At 50.1% G+C, this 22,290-nt stretch overlaps 1 protein-coding gene across 1 annotated transcript in view; it reads left to right on the forward strand.

Annotated features, from left to right (window-relative positions):
- Positions 1-3,762: 3,762 nt before the first annotated feature.
- The window catches only part of pappa2 (pappalysin 2), a gene marked incomplete at its 5' end in the record, with an annotated part of 67,220 nt that continues 48,692 nt past the window's right edge, over positions 3,763-22,290 (forward strand). Inside the window, 3 exons of the mRNA XM_084458339.1 lie at positions 3,763-4,699; positions 17,935-18,395; positions 19,011-19,615. Coding sequence (XP_084314465.1) covers positions 3,763-4,699; positions 17,935-18,395; positions 19,011-19,615 — 2,003 coding nt within the window. The remainder of the gene's footprint in view (positions 4,700-17,934; positions 18,396-19,010; positions 19,616-22,290) is intronic.

Here is a 22,290-nt window from a genome sequence, read left to right on the forward strand (position 1 = left end):
ACTGTATGTCACATTTGCCCCCGAAGCAGAAGCCCCCTCTGCCCCCCTGCTGAGCCCCTTCCCTCTCTGCCTTTGTTCATCAGCTTAAAGCCCCCCAGTCCCCCCGGTCCCTCAGACTGGCTGAGGCCGGGGCTAGGGTTAGGACTGAGGCTAGGACTGGGAGTTGGGCTGGGGAAGAGGCTGGGGCTGGGGAAGAGGCTGGGGCTGGGAAAGAGGCTGAGGCTGGGGCTCGGGAAGAGGCTGAGGCTGGGAAAGAGGCTGGGGCTGGGGAAGAGGCTGGGGCTCGGGAAGAGGCTGGGGCTCGGGAAGAGGCTGAGGAAGAGGCTGGGGCTCGGGAAGAGGCTGAGGCTGGGGAAGAGGCTGGGGCTGGGGAAGAGGCTGGGGTAGAGGCTGAGGCTGGGGAAGAGGTAATGTAAAGAGGCTGGGGCTGAGGCTGAGGCTCAAATGAAGGATAATCTCTTAGAGGCCCTTTGCAGAGGGGGGTGAGGTCTAGCAGCAGCCATTCACTGCTTTTCTTTTTTTTCCTTCCTTCTTTTTTTTTTTTTTTTTTTACACAGTTGCAGCTGGATCTCAAAGCACTTTGATAAAAAGCTGAATGTTGAGCAGGCAGATCCGCAGGCTGGTCGTTGAATTCTTGCCTCCCACTGTTAGGAACCTTTCTCCCCTTCAGGGGCCTCTGCCCTAACTGCCAGTTGCTTCAGACCGGGCTGTTTGCAAATTGAGCCTGACAAAAACACTGGGGGTGAGAAAATGGCCGAGTTTGAAGGTGTGTCGCCAGTGCTCAGTCAGACCTAAAGCAAGGTGTTCAGTGTGGTGTCTAAACTAGTGAGGAGTTTAGTTAAAACTGCTTATTTGCGAATTTTACATTAAATGTAGGCTACCGGTAGGCTATTTGCTTTTGTTTTCTTATTTATCAATTCTTTAATTGGTTTATATTTGTTACAATTAAATACCTTAAATTCCCATATGCCTGTTGCTCTAGCCTACTACTGTATATGTACTGTGGTTGTTTCTGACAACAATGCCAGTTAAGCAATAAAAACATCTCTGTTAATGCTTGAGAAATGTGTTAATCTACCAGCTCCACACCTGCTTGGTTTGCTTATGCTTCTCTACTACACTACTACTATGGTGTTAAACACCATAATATGACCGGTATTGATCAGCTGTTATATTTTCATTTTAATAGTGCATAATAGATATTAACTGATCGATGACAATGTGTTTTATCTGACCACTTCCAAGCTTCGTAACTGGTCAGGGTTCCTCGCAGCTGGACTGCAGTATACTGGTTCAGACTGATGGACAAACCAGCCGTGTTTCACTACCGAGAGGAACTCTTATGAAATGCGTTCTGTGAAGAGAGACTCAATAGATTACTTTTCGTTTTGGCTGGAACGAAAAGTCGTGATATACGGTTGAACACAGCTGTATTTGTATCCCGAATGCTATAGATTAACCACAGCATGCATTTGCAGACATGGATCCGATCAGGAGCTTGTGTGTGTGTGTGTGTGTGTGCGTGTGTGTGTGCGTGTGTGTGTGTGTGTGTGTGTCTGTCTCTGTGTGTGTGTGTGTGCGTGTGCGTGTGCGTGCGTGTGTGTGTGCTCCTAAGGGATGGGCTATAGCAGCGCTGAAGCCAAACATCCGCACAGAGCCATTGGGATGGGACCTTCCAGCTACAGATGCTCAAACTATCCTGATATGATGGATGTAGCATTCCATAGGCGACACGGTGAAGCTTTAAGGGCTTAAGCACACAGGAAAGGAAAGTGGGTCCGTCGTGGTTTAAAAAGTTTACAAAACCTCAAGGAAAAGTATCGCGTCTGCTCTGGAGTGCATGGGCAGTGTTGTTTTAGTGGCTTGTCACATCTAAACGGCGAGGTGTTTAAAGTGTGCTGTGGTCACAGTCCAGTGCATGTGCTCTGTTTAGCGACAGGTGCATTAAAGCCGTAAAGCGTGAGAAACGTGTCACGTTGTTCGTCCCCTACAGCTCCCCTCTCTCTCTCACACCTCTCAGGCGATCACGGTTATATTTTCACTTATTAATTATTATTTTGTATGCATTCAAGTTTGCAAACACTTTTAGTGCTACGTGTGAGACAGATGTGCGTCGCTCTGTCGTGGGGGGTGCGCCGGCGGGGAGCGAGGGAGCCGGCGCAGTAGCAGCATTCATCAAAGTGTCTGAGTGAACCCAGTTGATCAGGGGAGGACGGACGCATCCCGGCTCAGCGAGTCATCGGTGCAGAGTGATCCAGTTGATCAGGGGAGGACGCACGCATCTCACAGCGAGTCATCGGTGCAGAGTGAACCCAGTTCATCAGGGGAGGACGGACGCGTCCCGGCACAGCGAGTCATCGGTGCAGAGTGGAGAGGTTTCTCTGCGCGCGGGTAGGGGTGGGTCTGTGATGTCAGGCTAGAGCTCACAGATAAAACGTGTGAGCGCGTGGGTTTGATCTGGACCGGGCGATGGAGCAGGGCGGAACCGGTGCACGGGATGGACAAAACAAACAACAACACAAAATAGACCAAATATTTCAAATGATATGCACGGGGACGCAAGAGGAGTTTACGCACATCTGAAGGTGAATTAATCAAGTGTTTTTTTCTTTGGGAAGTTGCTCAGAAGCAGGAGAGTGCACTTTGCGTTGGGATGATTTGATCTCATCCTCGAGACATACCTTTCTGCACCGTTACTGAGGAGCTGGGAGCGAAATTGGAGAGAAATTTGTCCTAATAGACGGACTAAAGCCTATAGGATAACCTCCAGCTAAACCGTATGGACAGCCGACGGAATGTGCCTTTCCCGCCGTTGTAGACTCGTCTAATGATTCCATGGGCTAGTTGCACCTGGTCTGGGGTCATCAAAGTCTGTCTTATTGAACTTTTCTAGCGCAGAAAGCTTTCTAATCCCAGAGAGGCCTATCTTCTCCAGGCTTTAGTGTTCTAGCCCAGGATATTAAGGTTGAATGATTAAATGAACGGATAACGCACAGGATAATCTGGACACAACCTCAGATTTGCGTGGCATAAGATTGGGCACCTTACTTTGAGATAAATAAAATAATAAAAACACGAATGGATAGATGTATTTCAAGCAATTTGTCTGTTATATTGGCTAAGCGAATAACCATCCGGGTGACTTGATGCTTTTCCAAATGAATGTTTGTAAACTAACGCCACATTGTCCCTTATAGCCTTTAATCACAGCCTTTATTCCATGATGCTCATAGGTCACCGTCACGTCCTCTAACTGGCGTGAACTGTGCTGATCTCTAGGACTTCTAGCTCTAGGACTTCTAGCTCTAGGACTTCTGCAGGCTTTCGTGAGGAACTGAGGTGATACGCTGCCAGGGCGAGATAACCTTGCAAGTTACTGATGCCTTTCTTTGGACTTTCTTCATTAGAAACAAAAACGAACCAAATATACCAGCAACGACCTCAATAAACAATATCCCGAAGATTTCAATGCTCAGTGAATGAAGACCTGATCACAAGCTGTTCCCCTGACCGGAGAGCCGTCTTGCTGCTCTTTGGAATTGTGTTTGACAAACTGGCAAATGGTTTATTAGGCTGTCGTTATTTAAGATAGCACACACTATTGCAATTTCAAACACGTTTAGGTATATTCGACACAGGAAAGGTGTGTAGATAAATCATCGTTATATCTCAAACTGTGCTTGCTGCTAATGCTTCCAACTTTTCTATATCCAGACAAATAGTCATCCCAGACAACAATTCCCCCCTAAACTTATTTACAAAATGTTGTTCATCAGACTACTCGCTGTTGTCCTCATACTTGTCAACACGTGGCTGCTAAACTCTGCGCAGTCCGATCCCATCCGACGGTACAAGCGCAGCATGGCGCAGAGAGCGGACAGGGAGCGGGCAGCAGGTGAGCAGTGCCGCTCCGGCGGCCGGCACCCGCGTCAAGCCCGCTGGTTAACTGCGCAAGCGCACCCTCTAGTGGCGCACCCGCGCACGCAGGCGCGGCGCCGCAGGGACCTGTACCGCTCCGCCGCTCCCGAGTCCTCCTGCGGCGCGGGGGGCTGCAGGTCCGACGCCGCCTCTGACTCAGAGTACTTTAAAGCTTCTCATTGGGCGTTTGGGAAGCGCTTGAGCGGGGAAGAGAAGAGGGACGCGATCCCCAAATACACACCTCAGCCGTCGGTCCGCAGAAAAACACTCCTCGGTCTGTCGGAAGCCCCGGGCTCGGACGCGGGCTCGGACAGACCGGAGGTCGTGGGGTCACGTTCCGACAGCCGGCAGCGGGGGCGGCCTCCGCTCGCAGAGACGCGGCCGGCCGCGACCGACGCCGCCCCCCTCCTCCACCGGAGGCTACCCCGCAGCCCCGCCTCCGCCGCCCACCACGACGAAGACGAAGATGATGACGATGAGGACGGCCCGTTGTCCAGGGGCCGGCGGCCGGGGGCCGGCTCCGTGGCTGAGAGCGAGGGCCACTCTGGGGAGGAGGAGCAGGGGGGGGCGGCGGCCCCCGGGCCCATCGGCAGCGCGGCCCCCTGGGCGTCCGGGGCGCCTGGCGTGCCCGCCGGCCGGATGGCTGCCCTGTACTTCAGCGGGCAGAGGGAGCAGCTGAGGGTCAGCCCGGCGGCCGGCGTGCGGCTGCCCAGAGAGCGCTTCAGTCTGGAGCTGTGGGTGAAGCCAGGGGGAGGGCAGGCCAACCCAGCCGTCATAGCAGGTGAGACACCTTCGTCTTAGAGACACCCCCCCCTCTCTCTCTCTCTCTCTCTCTCTCTCTCTCCATCTCTCTCTTCCTCCCTCCCTCTCTCTCTCTCTCTCTCCAACTCTCTCTTTCTCTCTCTCTCCATCTCTCTCTTCCTCCCTTCCTCTCTCTCTCTCTCTCCAACTCTCTTTCTCTCTCTCTCTCTCCATCTCTCTCTTCCGCCCTCTCTCTCCATCTCTCTCTCTCTTACTCCCTCCCTCCCTCTCTCTCTCTCTCTCCATCTCTCTCTCTATCTCTCTCTCCATCTCTCTCTTCCTCCCTCCCTCTCTCTCTCTCCATCTCTCTCTTCTGCCCTCTCTGTCCATCTCTCTCTCTCTTCCTCCCTCCCTCTCTCTATCTCTCTCTCCATCTCTCTCTCTCTCCATCTCTCTCTTCCGCTCTCTCTCTCCATCTCTCTCTCTTCCTCCCTCCCTCTCTCTCTCCACCCCCTCTCTCTATCTCCCTCCATCTCCCTCTTCCTCCCTCCCTCTCTCTCTCCATCTCTCTCTTCCTCCCCCTCTCTCCATCTCTCTCTCTTCCTCCCTCCCTCTCTCTCCACCCCCCCTCTCTCTCCATCTCTCTCTCCCTCTACTTCCCCATCTCTCTCTCTCTCTCCATCTCTCTTCCTCCCTCTCTCTCCATCTCTCTCTTCCTCCCTCTCTCTCTACACAATACTCTAACAGCGTATTCTGTTTCTGATTATTTAATTGGCTGTGTTGAGTGGAGGATTGTGGGTAGTGTGAAGGCAGTGCAGTGCAGACGAGAGCCTCGGAGGAACGAGCCGTTATGAGGTGTAAACATGGCAGGTTCCAGTAACAAGTGGTCACCAGCTGTCCGGTGGTCCGAGGGTTCACGGGGTTCGGGGTTCCTCTCGGTCCAGATGTTTACTCACACGGAGGGAGGCGAGATCGGGTCCGCCCCCACGGCTAGGTGGTCCGGATCGTCCCGCTCGCTGCCTCTCAGCGGGCTGCCAGGTGGACACAGGGTCCGCTCTTTTTATGTCTTTAATGGAGGAGAGCGTCGTGTCTGACCGCCTTTCTCCCATAGATATTAATCACAAGCTTTTTAGCCAACGCTGCTGCAACTTGAAGCTGTACCTCGTATGATAATAATAACAACAATAATCATATTCATACTCATATTCACAATCATATTCATAATAAATCATTTATTTATAAACCACTTTTCATTGTGAAACAATCTCACGGTATGGGTAATATAATGTACATGTGAATGAGGGAGGAAATGTTGGAAATGGAGAAGTTGTTTTTTTGGTGCAAGGTGTGTCTAGTGACACAACAGTAAGCCACTGACAGCTGATGTGGTCCCTTGCTCAGAAAGGATGTTTGAGGCACTGGTGAAAAGCCAGCGAGCGACTATCCAGAAGGACATTGTACGTATGTGAGTGGAGAGAGAGAAGGTTTCAGTATGTGATAAAGAAAAGTGTCCTTTTTGCATTTCCTTTTATATGACCTTTTATGTTTTGCACTTGATGCTTTTAATGTCTCATGTAAAGCACTTTGAATTACCTTGTTGCTGAAATGTGCTACAAATAAACTAGCCTTGCCTTGCCTATAGACGTGTGACAGGTCCATTTAGTGTGTTCAGACATTTGTCCGGTCCTGTCTCTGCTGTGAGTCCGGGACCGGCCCGGGGACGAACGCCCTGCTCAGCACTTCCTCCTGTATTGACAGGTCACTTTATTTCAGACCCATGTTTTGACCGTCCAGAGGATCATATTCGGCTGGACTTCCTATCAACTGATACCATTGACCCATAGGAACCCAGGGCTGAACAGGAAAGGTTCAGTTGTGTGAATCGATAAGGCTGCCATTTTGATGTATTTTTGACAATCAGTGAATTGATTATTTATGATAGGGAGAAGAGTGGAAGGAAGGTTTTGTTCATCCTAATGCTTCGGTCCATGTGAGTAAACTGAGTGGGTCATCAGCGCTGTGCTCTGTACCCCCCCATCCTCAGGGAAATGAACTCTCATACCCCCCCCTCCCCCAACTCACCCCATTAACCATTTATATGCTTAGCATCATTACTTACCCTAATGTGTTCTGTTAATGTGGTTGCTTTATAGCAAATTAGGATTTGTTATAAGACATTTACATCCTTTGGCTTTGATTGATACAGTATTACTGCCATTGTGTTGTCACAGCTAAGTAGTATTATTACAGTGCATTATATACTATTATGAATTGACTTGGCATGCATGTGTTACCCGCACGAGGCGATAGTACGGTGGTAACAATATTAGTGTGCCCGAGCTCTTCAATCCCACTGGAAAATATGAAAGAAAAGACAGAGGATGAAGAGACGGGACCAGCTTCTTTCTTCCCAAATCTGCTCTCGTATTTATTTACACAATTATTCAATACAAATCATCCCTATTCAAAAATGTCCCTAGTGCTAGTGGTTATTGTCCATCAATCTCAATACTAAATTCTCAACATTCATGCTGGTTCTAGGATCCACATTCCATGTAGTCTCAAACAAATAAACATTTAGATGAAAATAATACATTCACACATCGTCTTCACATACTCATACTTCAATACTCTTCACATACTCATACTTCAATACTCTTCACATGCTCAATAAACACAAATACAGTAGTCAAGGCCTACCTATTCTGATATCAATCAATAATACAGTACTTCTCTACTGTAGCTGAGTTACTCACTCAAAATATTCTAAATTGGCTTTTCCAAATTATCAGCACATAACACTGGGAGCTATCAATATAATACACTTTGAACTGTAGTCTCAAAATGAGACTTTCATCACTCAATAAACTCACACACTAATAGTACAAAAGATCGGTCAAGTGTAATCAGGAAAACCACTCTCACTTTCACCAGTTGTTGGGGTGCCGTTTTGTAGCTGGCTAGCTAGCAACGAAAATACAGGACGGCCACGAGGCACAATTCTCTTCAAAATAACACTTCACAACATTCACAACAACATATCACATCCCTCAAATGTATTCTACATTCATATAATAACCTTGGAAGTTGGTTTTAAGTGCTTGTCACGTTTTACTAACCTGGAAAATATTAAAGAAAAGACAGAGGATGAAGAGACGGGACCAGCTTCTTTCTTCCCAAATCTGCTCTAAAGGAAACGCGCGTGCGCCCTCTAGAGGAAACCGGGCACTAAACCATCTGACCTGCTAAACCTAACGTCATTGGCTCCCCTCTCCATACCTTATATCAACTAAATGTCTTACAGTTTATGTAGAATTAAATTATTAGTTTGAATAAAATAATATAAAAATATCAAAAGCGTATAGCTTTCTGAGAGTACTACACACTCCCCCACAAACTAAAGTGGCTCCTGACACTTGACACTAATAATTGAACATTAACTTGTTACCAACCTGGTAATGTAAACTGTGTATATTCTTTAGTGGTTCAGAAACAATGGATGGGGTATGTGGCAGGTGGGTATGAGTAGGGATTGACATATGGGGGTTGGAAGGGTTGGATGTAGTGATATGGGTTAGTCAGGTAAGTCCATGGGGTGTGCTGGGCTCCGACTGCATTCACCATAGGATTTAGATGGTAGGTAGGTTGACCAAGGGAGGGGTATGTGAACACGTGGCGAGGTTGCCTTTCTCTGGTAGACCGTCTCAGGGGGACCTGGTCATCAGAGGGGGATGGTTGGACCTCTTTCTCCTGGTGAGTTACCTGGGGTGTTTCTGGGGTGTCACCGTTCAGTTGAGATGAGTCTAGTTCTTGTCCAGAATCAATGTGATTTTCCTGGTCCTCATCTGTTCCATTTTCCATTTCCTCTCTTTCAGGTTCAACAGTGGTTTCCTCCCTCGTGTAGGTTCTATTCGGTTCAGGTCTGTTTGGTAACTGAGCTGGTCGGTTTGCACTCCTTTGATCTCTCACAGGTATCCGTAGCCAATATCCAGGCATCCCATCCTCTTCTTCAGAGTCACTGGTATCTGGCCTCGGTGTCTGTCCTGTGGTCTCAGTTGATGGGGACCTCCCAGTTCTCTCTTTGGGCTTAGGTTTGTTGGTGGTGGTGACTGTGTTTTCGGGTAGCTCAACAGGTAAGTCGTTCACTTGTAACAGCATGTTTCGGTGCAAGGTGCGAGTAGTGCCTCCTCTCTCTGAAGTTACCTTGTAGACTGAATTGTCTCCTACTTGCTCTCTCACGATATAGATGTTTTTCTCCCAGTAGTTTCTGAGTTTTCCGGGGCCGCCTCTTTCGCTGAGGTTCCGTACCAGGACCCGGTCTCCTTCCTGAAGAGTCACACCTTTGCTCCTTCTGTCGTAGTATTTCTTTCCTTTTGAGCTGGACTGTTGACTGTTCTCATTTGCTATCCGATATGCTTCTGTCATCTTCCCGGCCCATTTCTCTGCATATCCTCTTGGAGTTTCAGCATCTTCATCTGTGATAAGGCCGAAGAGAAGGTCGACAGGCAGGCGTGGATGACGGCCATACAACAAGAAGTAAGGAGAGAAGCCTGTAGATTCATGCTTTGTGCAGTTGTACGCGTGAATCACGTGGTGAAGATGGTCTTTCCAATTCTCCTTCTCCTTCTCACCCAGTGTACGAAGCATTTGCAACAGGGTCCGGTTCAGTCTCTCGGCGGGGTTTCCCTGGGGGTGATAGGGTGAAGTTCTTGAGTGGCCGACGCTGGACAACTGTCTGAGGGTTCGGAACAGTTCGTTTTCAAACTCCCGGCCCTGGTCATGGTGGAGTTTGTCAGGGTATCCGAATCTGGGGATGAAGTCATTGAACAGTCGGTCAGCCGCCGTCTTGCCAGCTTTGTTCCTGGTAGGGTACGCCTGCGCGAATCGAGTGAAGTGGTCGATCACGACCAAGATGTATTCATATCCACCCCGACTGGTTTCTAGATGGAGGAAATCAATGCAGACGAGTTCGAGGGGAGAGTTTGATGTTATGCTGCTCATAGGTGCTCTTTCAGGGGTGGTCGGCTTCTTCTGCTTGATACACGGGCACTTTCTTGTGACATATTCTTCGATATCTTTCTTCATAAAGGGCCAATAGAACCTTTCCCTGGCTAGACTCAGGACTTTCTCAACACCTACGTGGCCCATGTTGTTATGTAGATGGGTGAGTGCCAGCTGTTTGTAGGTGGAGGGCAGGACCAGTTGTCTTCGACCAATCGTCTTCCTGTAGAGCAGGCCATCCTCGATGTGCAATTTGCTCCATTCCCGCAGAAGTCTTTTCGTGCTTGCGTCGACTTCATCTGGTGGTGTGTTGTTTTCTTTTGAAGTGATCACCTTCCCGATTGCAGGGTCTGCCCTTTGTGCTCTGACTAGTTGATCATGGCTGATGGTTTGCAGAGGCTCCACAGGGGGTTGAACTTGTGATGCTAAGTTGAGAGCCGCCACCCAGGCAACATCCTTCTGTTGGGCTCTTCGACTTCCTTCCCAGATCGCACACACTGCATCATCTGACAACTCCTCTGAACACTCCGCCAGGAGGGTGTTGATGTCCAGGGGATAACGGGACAGGGTGTCGGCATCGATGTGAGCTTTTCCAGGCCGATAGATGATGTTGAAATTGAAATCAGCAAGTTGACCCACCCAGCGATGGCCCACCGCGTTGAGTTTGGCTGTACTTAGGATGTACGTCAGGGGATTATTGTCTGTGACGATGGTAAAATGAGGGGCATAAAACAGATAATCCCGGAACTTGTCACATACTGCCCACTTTAACGCTAAGAACTCCAGCTTTCCACTGTGCAGATGGTAGTTCTCCTCCGCCGGTGTTAAGGTGCGTGACCCATAGCCAATCACTCTCATCTTCCCATCCTGTTTCTGATATAGAACTGCTCCCAGGCCTTTTTGAGAAGCGTCAGTGTGGAGTGTGAAGGGGCAATTGAAATCTGGATACGCCAGCACTGGAGGTTTGGTCAGTCTGTCGATCAGTCCTTCCAAAATCTGCTGGTGTTCCTCACGCCATTCTACAGGTGTACGGGATGGCTGCTGGGGACTGTTTGACTTTCCCCGCAGTGGTTTGGGTGGGGGTGTGCTGGTGTTGGTCTTAGTCTTGAGTAGGTCGTACAGGGGTTTTGCTATCCGGGAGAAGTCTTGCACATATGTACGGTAATAGCTCAGGAAACCCAGCAACTGCCTGACCTCACCCACTGTCTGTGGTCTTTTGTTTTTCAGGATCTGCACTGCCTCGATGTCTTTGTGGTCCACCCTCACTCCGTCCGCAGACACCAGCCGGCCAACATAGCGGACCTCTTTGCGGAATAGCTCGCACTTCTCCGGCTTCAGTTTCACGCCGTGGTGTTGTAGGGCTTGTAGGACTCTGCGCAGCACCTGTACATGTTCTTCGAAGGACTTGGAGAAACACAAAACATCATCCAAGTAAGGGATGCAACATTCGTCTCGGAGCGTGTCGAGCATCTCCTCCATGCTCCTCTGGAATGCAGCGGGTGCATTTGACAACCCAAAGGGCATCCTAACCCACTCGTAGAGTCCCCAAGGCGTTGTGAATGCTGTCAGATGTCTGGATCCTTCGGCGATGAAGCCTTGGTGATAGGCCTTCCCCTGGTCCAGGATCGAAAACCAGCTGTAACCTCCCAGTGAGTCGGTGAGATCCTGGATCCGGGGGAGGGGGTGTCGGTCTGGCACTGTCTTGCTATTTAAGAGTCTATAGTCGACACACAGGCGTAATGAACCGTCTTTCTTCCTCACACATATGACCGGGGCGGCGTAAGGCGATCGCGACTTGATGATCCATCCCTTCACCAGCAAATCCTGAATGTATTCTTTGACCTCCTTGTATAATGGTTTGGGGATAGATGCATAGGCTTTTTGTACTGGGGTGTCATCCTTGAGCCTGATCTCCATCTGTAAGGAGGGGATACAGCCAACGTCACCACTGTCACGAGCGAACGCCCCAGACTCTTCCTGCAGGACCTCTCTCACCATCTGTTGTTGTTCTGGACTGAGGTGGCTGATGTCAACAGGCGGTAGCCAGGAATCAGTGGGAGAACCATTGGAGGAGGCGATTTTGTTGACCTCTGCTGTTGTGGTTGTTTTCACTGTGACTCCAATCTGTTGAGGTTCTGCCGCGTCTGTTTCAAGGATCTTGGCGACACATTGGATGGTGCCCAAGGGAGTCCTCTTTGGTAGAATGATCCCATGTTCAGAGTGGTTGGAGATGGGCACTTTGACGTAAGGCCGTCGAGTGTTCTTGACTTCCAGGAGGCCTTCTCCTATGCTCAGCTGGTCTGTAACAGGGTTCTCTTCCGTTGGTTCATACAAGACACGGGGGTCAGAGGTGTCGAAATTCGGGGGTACTCTGCACCACACATGCACTGCTTTCCTAGGCGGGATGACAACATTGTTCCTTCCCACTCTCACTGTGGCTGGACGGCAGTCAGTCTTTTGGGGTACTTGAATGAAGTTGACCATGGCCACCACTTGCTCTTCTTCCATTCCGAAGGCACTTCGTAGGAGACTGATTACTGTGCTCACAGCATCACCGGAGGATTCTCGCCTATGGATGATCTCCTCAAGTACATTAGCTCCGACTATCGGCTGGGACAGAGACAGTCGACTGACTAAGAAGGGGGTTTGTATGGCGAGGTTGGGGTCGTCATTACCTGTGAGGTTGACAGTGAGCTCAACCCATCCATCATAAGGGATAGCATGGCCACCCATACCGACAACTTCTAGGCCTACATTTTCTTCAAGGAGCTCCTGTAACGGCCTCACTGGATAGCTGGGGATATGAGTATTGGCCCATTCTCTGTCTATTATGCTCACCTGTGAGCCGGTGTCAAACAGGACTGTAGTTGGATATCCACCAATCAGACATTTGAGGTAGCTTCTCTTTCCGACTAGGGGAACTTTGCTTCCTGTGACACTCCGGCAGGCAGGCCTGTGTGATGGTTGTTGGTTCGGCTTATGCTGTTGGGGTTGTTGCATGGGGATGGGGTTTAGTGATTGGGACTGAGGGTGTATCCCGGTCTCTGGCTGTCCCTCGGCTGAGACCGGCTCCCGTTTCCCTGAAACTTGGTCCGTTTCAAGCACCCTACTGCCCGATGTCCTGTCTCTCCACATACGAAGCAGTGGTTACACTCCTGTCGGTTCTGTTCAGTGCATTTTGGGCAACGAGATGTTCGTCCTCGCTCTTGACTCTGTGGGGTTTGAGGATATTGGTTGGAAGGTGGCTGAGGAGAGTGGCAGGGCTGTCTCTCTTGTCTCAGTGGGGGTTGGGGATATCGGTTAGGAGGTGGCTGAGAAGTGTGGTAGGGCTGGGGGTGTGGCGACACTTGAGCTGGGGAGGTCTGTTGATACGCCGCCTGGCCGTTTCCCATCTGTTTCTCCAGCAGTGTGGTCATCATACGTGTCAGGGTCTCAACCTGAGTACTGAGCTGTTGGATGGTCATGTTATTACTGTCTGTGGCTCCACCCTTTTGTTTGTCATTGGTTGGCCAGTCACCTGTGTCCACCTTTGCGGCATGTGCGTGTGTTACCTTTGACTGACGAGGGGGCTGGCCGATTCTGCGCTGGTGCTCATTCTCCTCATTAATCATCTTCATTACCTGGCCAACGATTTCCTCATCAGTGAGCTGACCGTCCCAGAGGAGAGGTCTCAGTCTCTGTCGGATATCAGTGTGCTTTGGCCCCAGGCCCTGATAGATACTGTGGAGAAAAACCTCTTGAATGGTCTTAGGATCATAGGAGATGTCAGTATTAACCTGCTTTGACTGGAAAAGGAGTTTCTGTTTGAGGCCAATCATGCGGTACAGGAACTGCTGGGGTGACTCTTGTTCGAGCTGTCTAGCACACATCAACTCCTGAAACATCTCTGTGCTTGCTTTTTCACCAAGGTGAGATCGGAGGAAGCCCTTAAGTTCAGAGACTGTCATTTCGTCTTTATTTACGAGCATGTCCCTAAAGGTTCCTGGTTTGATCACTCTTAACACACCCCGGACCACTTCTGCCTCTCCAAAGCCCTCTCTGACTCCCTCATCCATTTGCTTACTGATGCTGTTATAGCCTATTTCAGAACTCTGGTCCCCGATTTGGCCCCCATGTACTTTAAATTCCCTCCGGGGAAGATAGTGGAGGTCCTTTAGCGGAACCACTCTCTCTGGTATCCTTGGGGTCGGCATTGTGGGCGACAGCGACTCACCTTGCTGGCTGTTTAAAGTGGCTGGCAGGGCCGTAGTGGCTTCACACAGTCTCAGTTGCTCACCCAGCTGTACATACATTCTTCTCAGCTCCTCCACTGACTGTGAAGTTGTGTGGACATGTGGCTGGGAGTGGGGATGTGGTTGTGTGATTGTGTTTTGTTCAGAGTGTGATTGGGTTACATGCTCTGGGCCCACCGTGGATGGACTAGTAGGACTAACATGTACAACATCATCACATGTCCCATTAGGTGACAAATCAACAGAAACAATCACTCTATTCACCACATCATTCAACATCAACAACTGAGCCATACCTTCATCTTCACTTTTGAGCAATTTCTCAGACTGCATGTAGGCAACCACAAAGTCTGTGCAGCCTTCCTCATCGCTTGGGCTCAGCTTGGCTTGGTCTTCACTGTCGGTTGCCAGGTCCCTTGCAACGTTGTAGATGTTAATGTTCGAGATTCTGAACAAGTTCCTTTTAATGTTCCACACCAGCTCTTTGCGTGTCGTAGACATGGTGTGTGTGTGTGTGTAGCTGTAGTCCTTGTAGTGTGTTTGTTAGTCTGATGAACCTGCGGCTCCTGATGACGGATGTACTTTGACCCCCGGATCGGCTGTGCAGCTCCGTAGCGAGGCGAAGACTCTTGACCTAGATTTCCCTCGACGGACGCTCACTGGCTGACTCCTGGTCTGCAGTACGCTTCCCCACCTTGTCACGTGGTTCTGGAATCACTGGACCCGTCGCTCTGATGCTTGTGACGAGGACGGATCCCGGAACGAGCCCCCAAATTTTGTTACCCGCACGAGGCGATAGTACGGTGGTAACAATATTAGTGTGCCCGAGCTCTTCAATCCCACTGGAAAATATTAAAGAAAAGACAGAGGATGAAGAGACGGGACCAGCTTCTTTCTTCCCAAATCTGCTCTCGTATTTATTTACACAATTATTCAATACAAATCATCCCTATTCAAAAATGTCCCTAGTGCTAGTGGTTATTGTCCATCAATCTCAATACTAAATTCTCAACATTCATGCTGGTTCTAGGATCCACATTCCATGTAGTCTCAAACAAATAAACATTTAGATGAAAATAATACATTCACACATCGTCTTCACATACTCATACTTCAATACTCTTCACATACTCATACTTCAATACTCTTCACATGCTCAATAAACACAAATACAGTAGTCAAGGCCTACCTATTCTGATATCAATCAATAATACAGTACTTCTCTACTGTAGCTGAGTTACTCACTCAAAATATTCTAAATTGGCTTTTCCAAATTATCAGCACATAACACTGGGAGCTATCAATATAATACACTTTGAACTGTAGTCTCAAAATGAGACTTTCATCACTCAATAAACTCACACACTAATAGTACAAAAGATCGGTCAAGTGTAATCAGGAAAACCACTCTCACTTTCACCAGTTGTTGGGGTGCCGTTTTGTAGCTGGCTAGCTAGCAACGAAAATACAGGACGGCCACGAGGCACAATTCTCTTCAAAATAACACTTCACAACATTCACAACAACATATCACATCCCTCAAATGTATTCTACATTCATATAATAACCTTGGAAGTTGGTTTTAAGTGCTTGTCACGTTTTACTAACCTGGAAAATATTAAAGAAAAGACAGAGGATGAAGAGACGGGACCAGCTTCTTTCTTCCCAAATCTGCTCTAAAGGAAACGCGCGTGCGCCCTCTAGAGGAAACCGGGCACTAAACCATCTGACCTGCTAAACCTAACGTCATTGGCTCCCCTCTCCATACCTTATATCAACTAAATGTCTTACAGTTTATGTAGAATTAAATTATTAGTTTGAATAAAATAATATAAAAATATCAAAAGCGTATAGCTTTCTGAGAGTACTACACATGCAGTATCCTAAACACTGTCCACCCTCCTCTGGGACCATGGTGCTGGCCCCCTCCTCTGGGACCATGGTGCTGAACCCCTCCTCTGGGACCATGGTGCTGAACCCCTCCTCTGGGACCGTGGTCCTGAACCCTCCTCTGGGACCATGGTGCTGGCCCCCTCCTCTGGGACCATGGTGCTAGCCCCCTCCTCTGGGACCATGGTGCTAGCCCCCTCCTCTGGGACCATGGTGCTGAACCCCTCCTCTGGGACCATGGTGCTGAACCCCTCCTCTGGGACCATGGTGCTGAACCCCTCCTCTAGGACGATGGTGCTAGCCCCCTCCTCTGGGACCATGGTGCTGGCCCTCTCCTCTGGGACCATGGTGCAAGCCCCCTCCTCTGGGACCATGGTGCTAGCCCCCTCCTCTGGGACCGTGGTGCTGGCCCCCTCCTCTGGGACCATGGTGCTGGCCCCCTCCTCTAGGACCATGGTGCTGAACCCCTCTGGGACCATGGTGCTGAACCCCTCCTCTAGGACGATGGTGCTAGCCCCCTCCTCTGGGACCATGGTGCAAGCCCCCTCCTCTGGGACCATGGTGCTAGCCCCCTCCTCGGGGACCATGGTGCTGTACCCCTCCTCTGGGACCATGGTGCTGGCCCCCTCCTCTGGGACCATGAGACCCCCCTCCTCTGGGACCATGGTGCTGGCCCCCTCTCCTCCTCTGGGACCATGGTGCTGGCCCCCTCCTCTGGGACCATGGTGCTGGCCCCCTCCTCTGGGGCCATGGTGCTAGCCCCCTCCTCTGGGACCATGGTGCTGTTGATGTCTGCTTCCTTTCTCTCTCTCTCTCTGCCCACCCCCCTCCCATCAAAACTGTCTGAGTGTGTGTTTGTGTGACTGTGTGTACTGTAAGGGAGGGTGTGTGTGCGTGTACTGTCTGTGTGTGTGTGCCTGTACTGTAGTGTAGTGTGTGTGTGTGTGTGTGTAGTGTGGAGAGAGGGTGTGTGTGTACTCGTGTGTGTGTGTGTGTGTGTGGGGGGGGGTGAGTGAGTGGAGAGTGTGTGTGTGGGTGGGTGTAATGTGTGCGTGCGTGTGTGTGTGCATGTGTGTGTGTGCGTGCGTGTGTCTGTGTGCGTGTGTATGCGTGTGTATGCGTGTGTGTACTTGTGTGTGTGTGTGTGTGTGTGTGTGAGTGTGTGTGTGTGTGTGTGTGAGAGTGTGTGTGTGGAGGGTGAAGGGGTTCCCTGACCCCTTGTTGTCCCAGTCGGTCGGAACATCTGGAGCCCAGATGTGAGAGAGCTCTGTCTGAAAAACAGCTGGTAATCAGGGCCTCCTCCAGACCCTCAACTCTCTCTCTCTCCCTCACCCCATCCCTCTCTCCCTCTCTCTCCCTCTCTCTCTTTCTCTATCCCTCTCTCCCTCTCCCTCCCTCTACCTATCCCTCTCTCCCTCTCTCTCTCTCCATATCCCCCTCTCCCTCTCTCTCCCTCTCTCTCTCTCTCTCTCCATATCCCCCTCTCCCTCCCTCTCTCTCTCTTTCTCTCTCTATCCATCTCTCCCTCTTTCTCTCTCTCCCTCTCTTTCTCTCTTTCCCTCTCTCTATCCCTCTCTTTCTCTCTCTCCCTTACTCTCTCCCTCTCTCTCCCTCTCTCTCCCTATCCCTCTCTTTCTCTCTCCCTCTCTCTCTCTTTCTCTCTCTATCCCTCTCTCCCTCTCTCCCTCTCCCTATCCCTCTCTCTCTCTTTCTCTCTCTCCCTCTCTTTCTCTTTCCCTCTCTCTCTCCCTCTCTTTCTCTCTCTCCCTTACTCTCTATCCCTCTATCTTTATCTCCCTCTCTCTCTCTCTCTCTCTCTCTATCCCTCTCTCTGTCTCTCTCCCCCTCCCTATCCCTTTCTCTCTCTCCCTTACTCTCTCTATCCCTCTGTTTCTCTCTCTTCCTCTCTCTCCCTCTCTCTTTCTTACTCTCTCTATCCCTCTGTTTATCTCTCTCTTCCTCTCTCTCCCTCCCTCTTTCTTACTCTCTCTATCCCTCTATGTTTATCTCTCTCTTCCTCTCTCTCCCTCCCTCTTTCTTCCTCTCTCTATCCCTCTGTCTTTATCTCTCTCTCTCTCTAGTGTTTAATTACACTTGAGGAGGAGGATGCTTATCATGTAATGTGTTGTTCTACTGTTGGCTCGTCTCTCAGGGGTTTTTGACAACTGTTCTCACTCTCTGAGCGAGAGGGGCTGGGCGGTGGGCATCAGGACCGTGGAGCCGGCGGCCCAGAGCGACGCCCGCTTCTTCTTCACGCTCCGCACGGACCGCGCCCCCACGTCCACCACCGTCTACGGGCACCACCGCTACCGGCACGACGCCTGGAGCCACGTGGCGGCCAGCTACGACGGCCGGAGGATGAGGCTGTACGTCGACGGCGCCAAGGTGGGCGAGAGCGGCCTGCAGACCGGCGACCTCTACAGCCCCTTCATGGCCGCCTGCAGGACCCTCCTCCTCGGCGGGGAGCGCTCCGAGGTCGGACACAACTTCCGGGGTCACGTGGGGGGCGTGGCGCTGTGGGGCCGCGCCCGCAGTCACGAGGAGCTCCTGAAGGGTCACTCGCCGAGCGATAAGGAGAGACCCGTCCTGGCTCTCGGGGGAGACTTCTCTGAGGTGAAGCGCCTCTTCCCTTTCTCCTCGTCTGGTACTGGTGCTTCTCGTTGGTGCCGTGCTATCGGGCTAGCCTCGTGAGACCACCCGGATCTGGATGGCTCTCTTTCATTCTCTCTCCGCAGCTCAGTCTGGCCTTCCCCCCATCTACAACGATTATAGTGGGCTTGCCTTGACAGACTCCTTCAGCCAGTCAGCGAAAACAAAACTTTTGCCAAATCCAGTCAGAAGAACTCCACTAGAGCATGCTGTACTCTTGTTCTTTAATTGTTGTTATTGAGTCTATTTTTGCAATACTGCCCTTACGGCTGTGTTTACTCTACTAATGTTAACGTTACCGCTTGTTGCTTCAGGAGAGTGTTTTGCCAGCGGTCTGTATTTCATTTTCATTAACTAGGGGAACCAATCAGGGGCTAGTGGAGTGGCAGAACTGCAGTCAGAACATAGTCCCTGATTGGCCCGGTCAAAACATAATCGGAGAGAAACCATTGGAGCCAGCTGGAAGTCCAGTCTGATCTGCAGAGAGAAACTGAAAGTGAGGGTGATCAGGATGGTTTCCCGAAGCCATGCCCCCTCTGTGAAACGTGCTCGACTAAAACCTGACTTGACTTCCCCCAGGTGGAGCATCAGTGGACCCCTCACAGAGCCGGCCACGCCCCCTCGCTGGTGGTCATCGCGGCGCCGGAGCGGGAGCACGTGTCTCCCTTCGTCCCACCTCCCTGCGGCCTGACCGCCTGCGACAACACCGACATCGCCCACGGCTACAACCGCCACTGGCAGCTGCGCGCCGAGAAGCGCGTCCGCTACCGCGTGGTGAACGTGTGCGACGACGCCGGCGGCCAGCCCACGGTCTCGGAGGCGCAGATCCTCCGGCAGCACGCCGCGCTGGCCACTGCCTTCCGGCCGTACAACATCAGCCTGGAGCTGCGGACGCTCGCCGTGCGGAACTCCACCCTGCGCCGCCGCTTCGTCCTCGGCAACTGCCGCGTCTCCAAGATCGGGAACCGGCAGTGCGACCCGGAGTGCGACCACCCGCGGACGGGCCACGATGGCGGGGACTGCCTGCGCCTGGCCCCGGGACCCTGCTATGCCTGGAAGAGGCAGGACGGCGTCTGCGACGCGGAGTGCAACAGCGTCCACTACGACTACGACGACGGAGACTGCTGCGACCCGGAGGTCACGGACGTCCTGAAGACCTGCTTCGACCCCGAGTCGCCCGAGAGGTAGGGAACCACGGGGTGGACGGGTAGAACCACGGGGTGGACGGGTAGAACCACGGGGTGGACAGGTAGAACCACGGGGTGGACAGGTAGAACCACGGGGTGGACGGGTAGAACCACAGGGTGGACAGGTAGAACCACAGGGTGGACAGGTAGAACCACAGGGTGGACAGCTAGAACCACGGGGTGGACAGGTAGAACCACAGGGTGGACGGGTAGAACCACGGGGTGGACAGGTAGAACCACGGGGTGGACAGGTAGATCCAGGATCCAGAAGGGGAAAGCGGTTCTGCCACTTGCAGCATAGAATCATAAAAGCAGGAAAGAGATTCCAGGCCCGTAGCCAGCCTTGTGGAGGGGGGGGGTCATTTTGTTTCAAAAAGTGGACCTTATCGTTTCGATTTGTTGACGGCGGACAGATTATTTTGATTGTCCAGCGATTTGTTGACAGGGGGGTGTGGACCTTTTGTCTTAAATTCTGGACCTTTGGTCGTGAGGGGGGGTTCGTTCGATCCACCCGATCCCCCCCTGGCTATGGGCCTGCATTCAGTTTGAAATCACTGGATACTATCCTGCTATCCTGCCGACAAGTGTCTTTGAATGTTGTCGTAGCCAGTAATGATATCCATGCCTTGGTATAGTAGCTCCACAGAGGCTATTTAGCTCAGAACTCCATCAGTAATGTCTGGACTTTCCAGAGTGTCTGTCTCCTCAGTGTACTTTTCTTTGGAGTCATATTGAAGAGCATGCAGCGTACATATTGAAATCCCTGAGCGCTTTTGGAGAGCATGTGCATCGGGGATCCAGAGAGAAGCCAAAGTATACACCTATTATAGCTAAACAACAGAACCAGAGGCCTCCTCCCTTCAATTCACTCTGACAGGATGGCCTATTTGGGCTTCGGAACGCATGAAGTCTTGCCACAATGTCTATCTCCCCTAATAGCGCACATGTAGGTAGAAATGTCTTTCGCCTGGCGCACATCAAACAGGAATGTTTGTTGTTTGATCCACTTCGCAGATGTGATAAATCAGGCAGAGCCTAACATCAGCCACATGTTTGGAGCTTTGCGCTAAGCACTGCGAGGCCACGCCGCTGCCAAACAGACATGTCATTTGAATCATCAACATCAATTTTACCTTCTGTCCGTGCTGTAGACTAGGCTCCCTGTTTATTGAGCTGTAATACGTTTCAGGGCCCACTCGAAACATTATTGATAACTTCATGATATATTTAATCCACTGGTGTGTGTGTCCTACACGCAGCTGCGGGTCGATTCCTCTGAAGGCACTGGGAATTGCAGGAATATACCGCGCACTAAATAGCCCTTAGGCTGACCTCTTTTTAGACTTTTATTTTTCATAAGTTAAACTACATGAGGCCATGCAGGGTAGGGCTGAACGATACAATATTTTAGTTATTTTATTTTCATACAATAATATATTTTGCTCTGCGTGATATATGTCACTCTCTAGCAACAATCACTGTGCATACAAGAACCCTTAAACAGTAGGAGTAAATTGTTATCTCTTGTAGATTAGTCTTGGTAAAGGAGAATGTGCAAGTTTTCCTTTTGTATCAAGAAGCAAAAAAGTAGCATGATGTGTACGAAGTGTTTGAGTTAATTGGCCTTACTTGACATTGCACGTCCTAAAAACAATTGTAAAAAAAAAAACGTTATTTTTCCAAAACTGCACATCCTGCGATTTGACTGCTACACATGCGCACATTGGCCCACATTTATGAAAGGAGCGCAGATCCGAGTTCAGATCTGACCGCAGAAATGATGGTACGACAGCGTCCACGTGTGATCTACCAAACATTCGTATGCCACCAATCCCATCGTACAAATGATCAAGCGTTGATATATGTGGCGGATGAAAACAGTCTTCATTTAAATATCACGCCCCTACATGTTCTGGCCTCGCCCCTGTAGTTTACAGCATGGAACGAGAGGTTTCTCCAACTCTAATTTAATAACAACTCTTCACTCTCCATGGAAAGATTCAGGAAAACCATCTTGCATTTTACAATTTTATTTTAAAGGTTCGTTCACACGTGTAAATTTACATAGACAGCGTGCAAGCTGGGCAGGAGGATTCATAATAATATTAATATAAATATAAATATAAATATGTTAATATTAATATTAATATTAATATTAATATTAATATTAATATTAATAATAACAAAACATTATTTTACCTTCCATACAGAAAAAAAGTATCATTGTGACAATAAATTACAAAGTTACAAAATCTCTAATTAGAACTAACACCTGTGGCAATGTAAAATGGTGCACGTCAGGTTAATAATAGCCTACCTCGTAATTTTTGAGTCTGGAGAGAGACTAGACGTGCATAGGTCTTCTAGAGCATGGCATTACCGATATTATGACTGTCAAAGCCCTTATTTAAACATGTGACTGAAGCCTACCCATTGCTTTTCATTTGTTAATTTTGATTGCAAATTATGTCACCAGTGTATTGTTTGATTGGTTTAACATTAATTTTGCTTTCATTTCAGACTGAAGACTTGTAACCCAGATAGCAAGCGGATGTGTAATGATTCTGGGCCATATATGGGCCGGAACTAAGCCTCAAGGGCCAGGTCTGGCCTGTATATGGCCCAGATCCGCTTGCTATCTGGGAAGGCTGCATATAGTCTCAAGGAGGCTC

Source organism: Borostomias antarcticus (genome assembly GCF_949987555.1).
Source record: "Borostomias antarcticus genome assembly, chromosome: 24".
NCBI classification, from domain to species: domain Eukaryota; kingdom Metazoa; phylum Chordata; class Actinopteri; order Stomiiformes; family Stomiidae; genus Borostomias; species Borostomias antarcticus.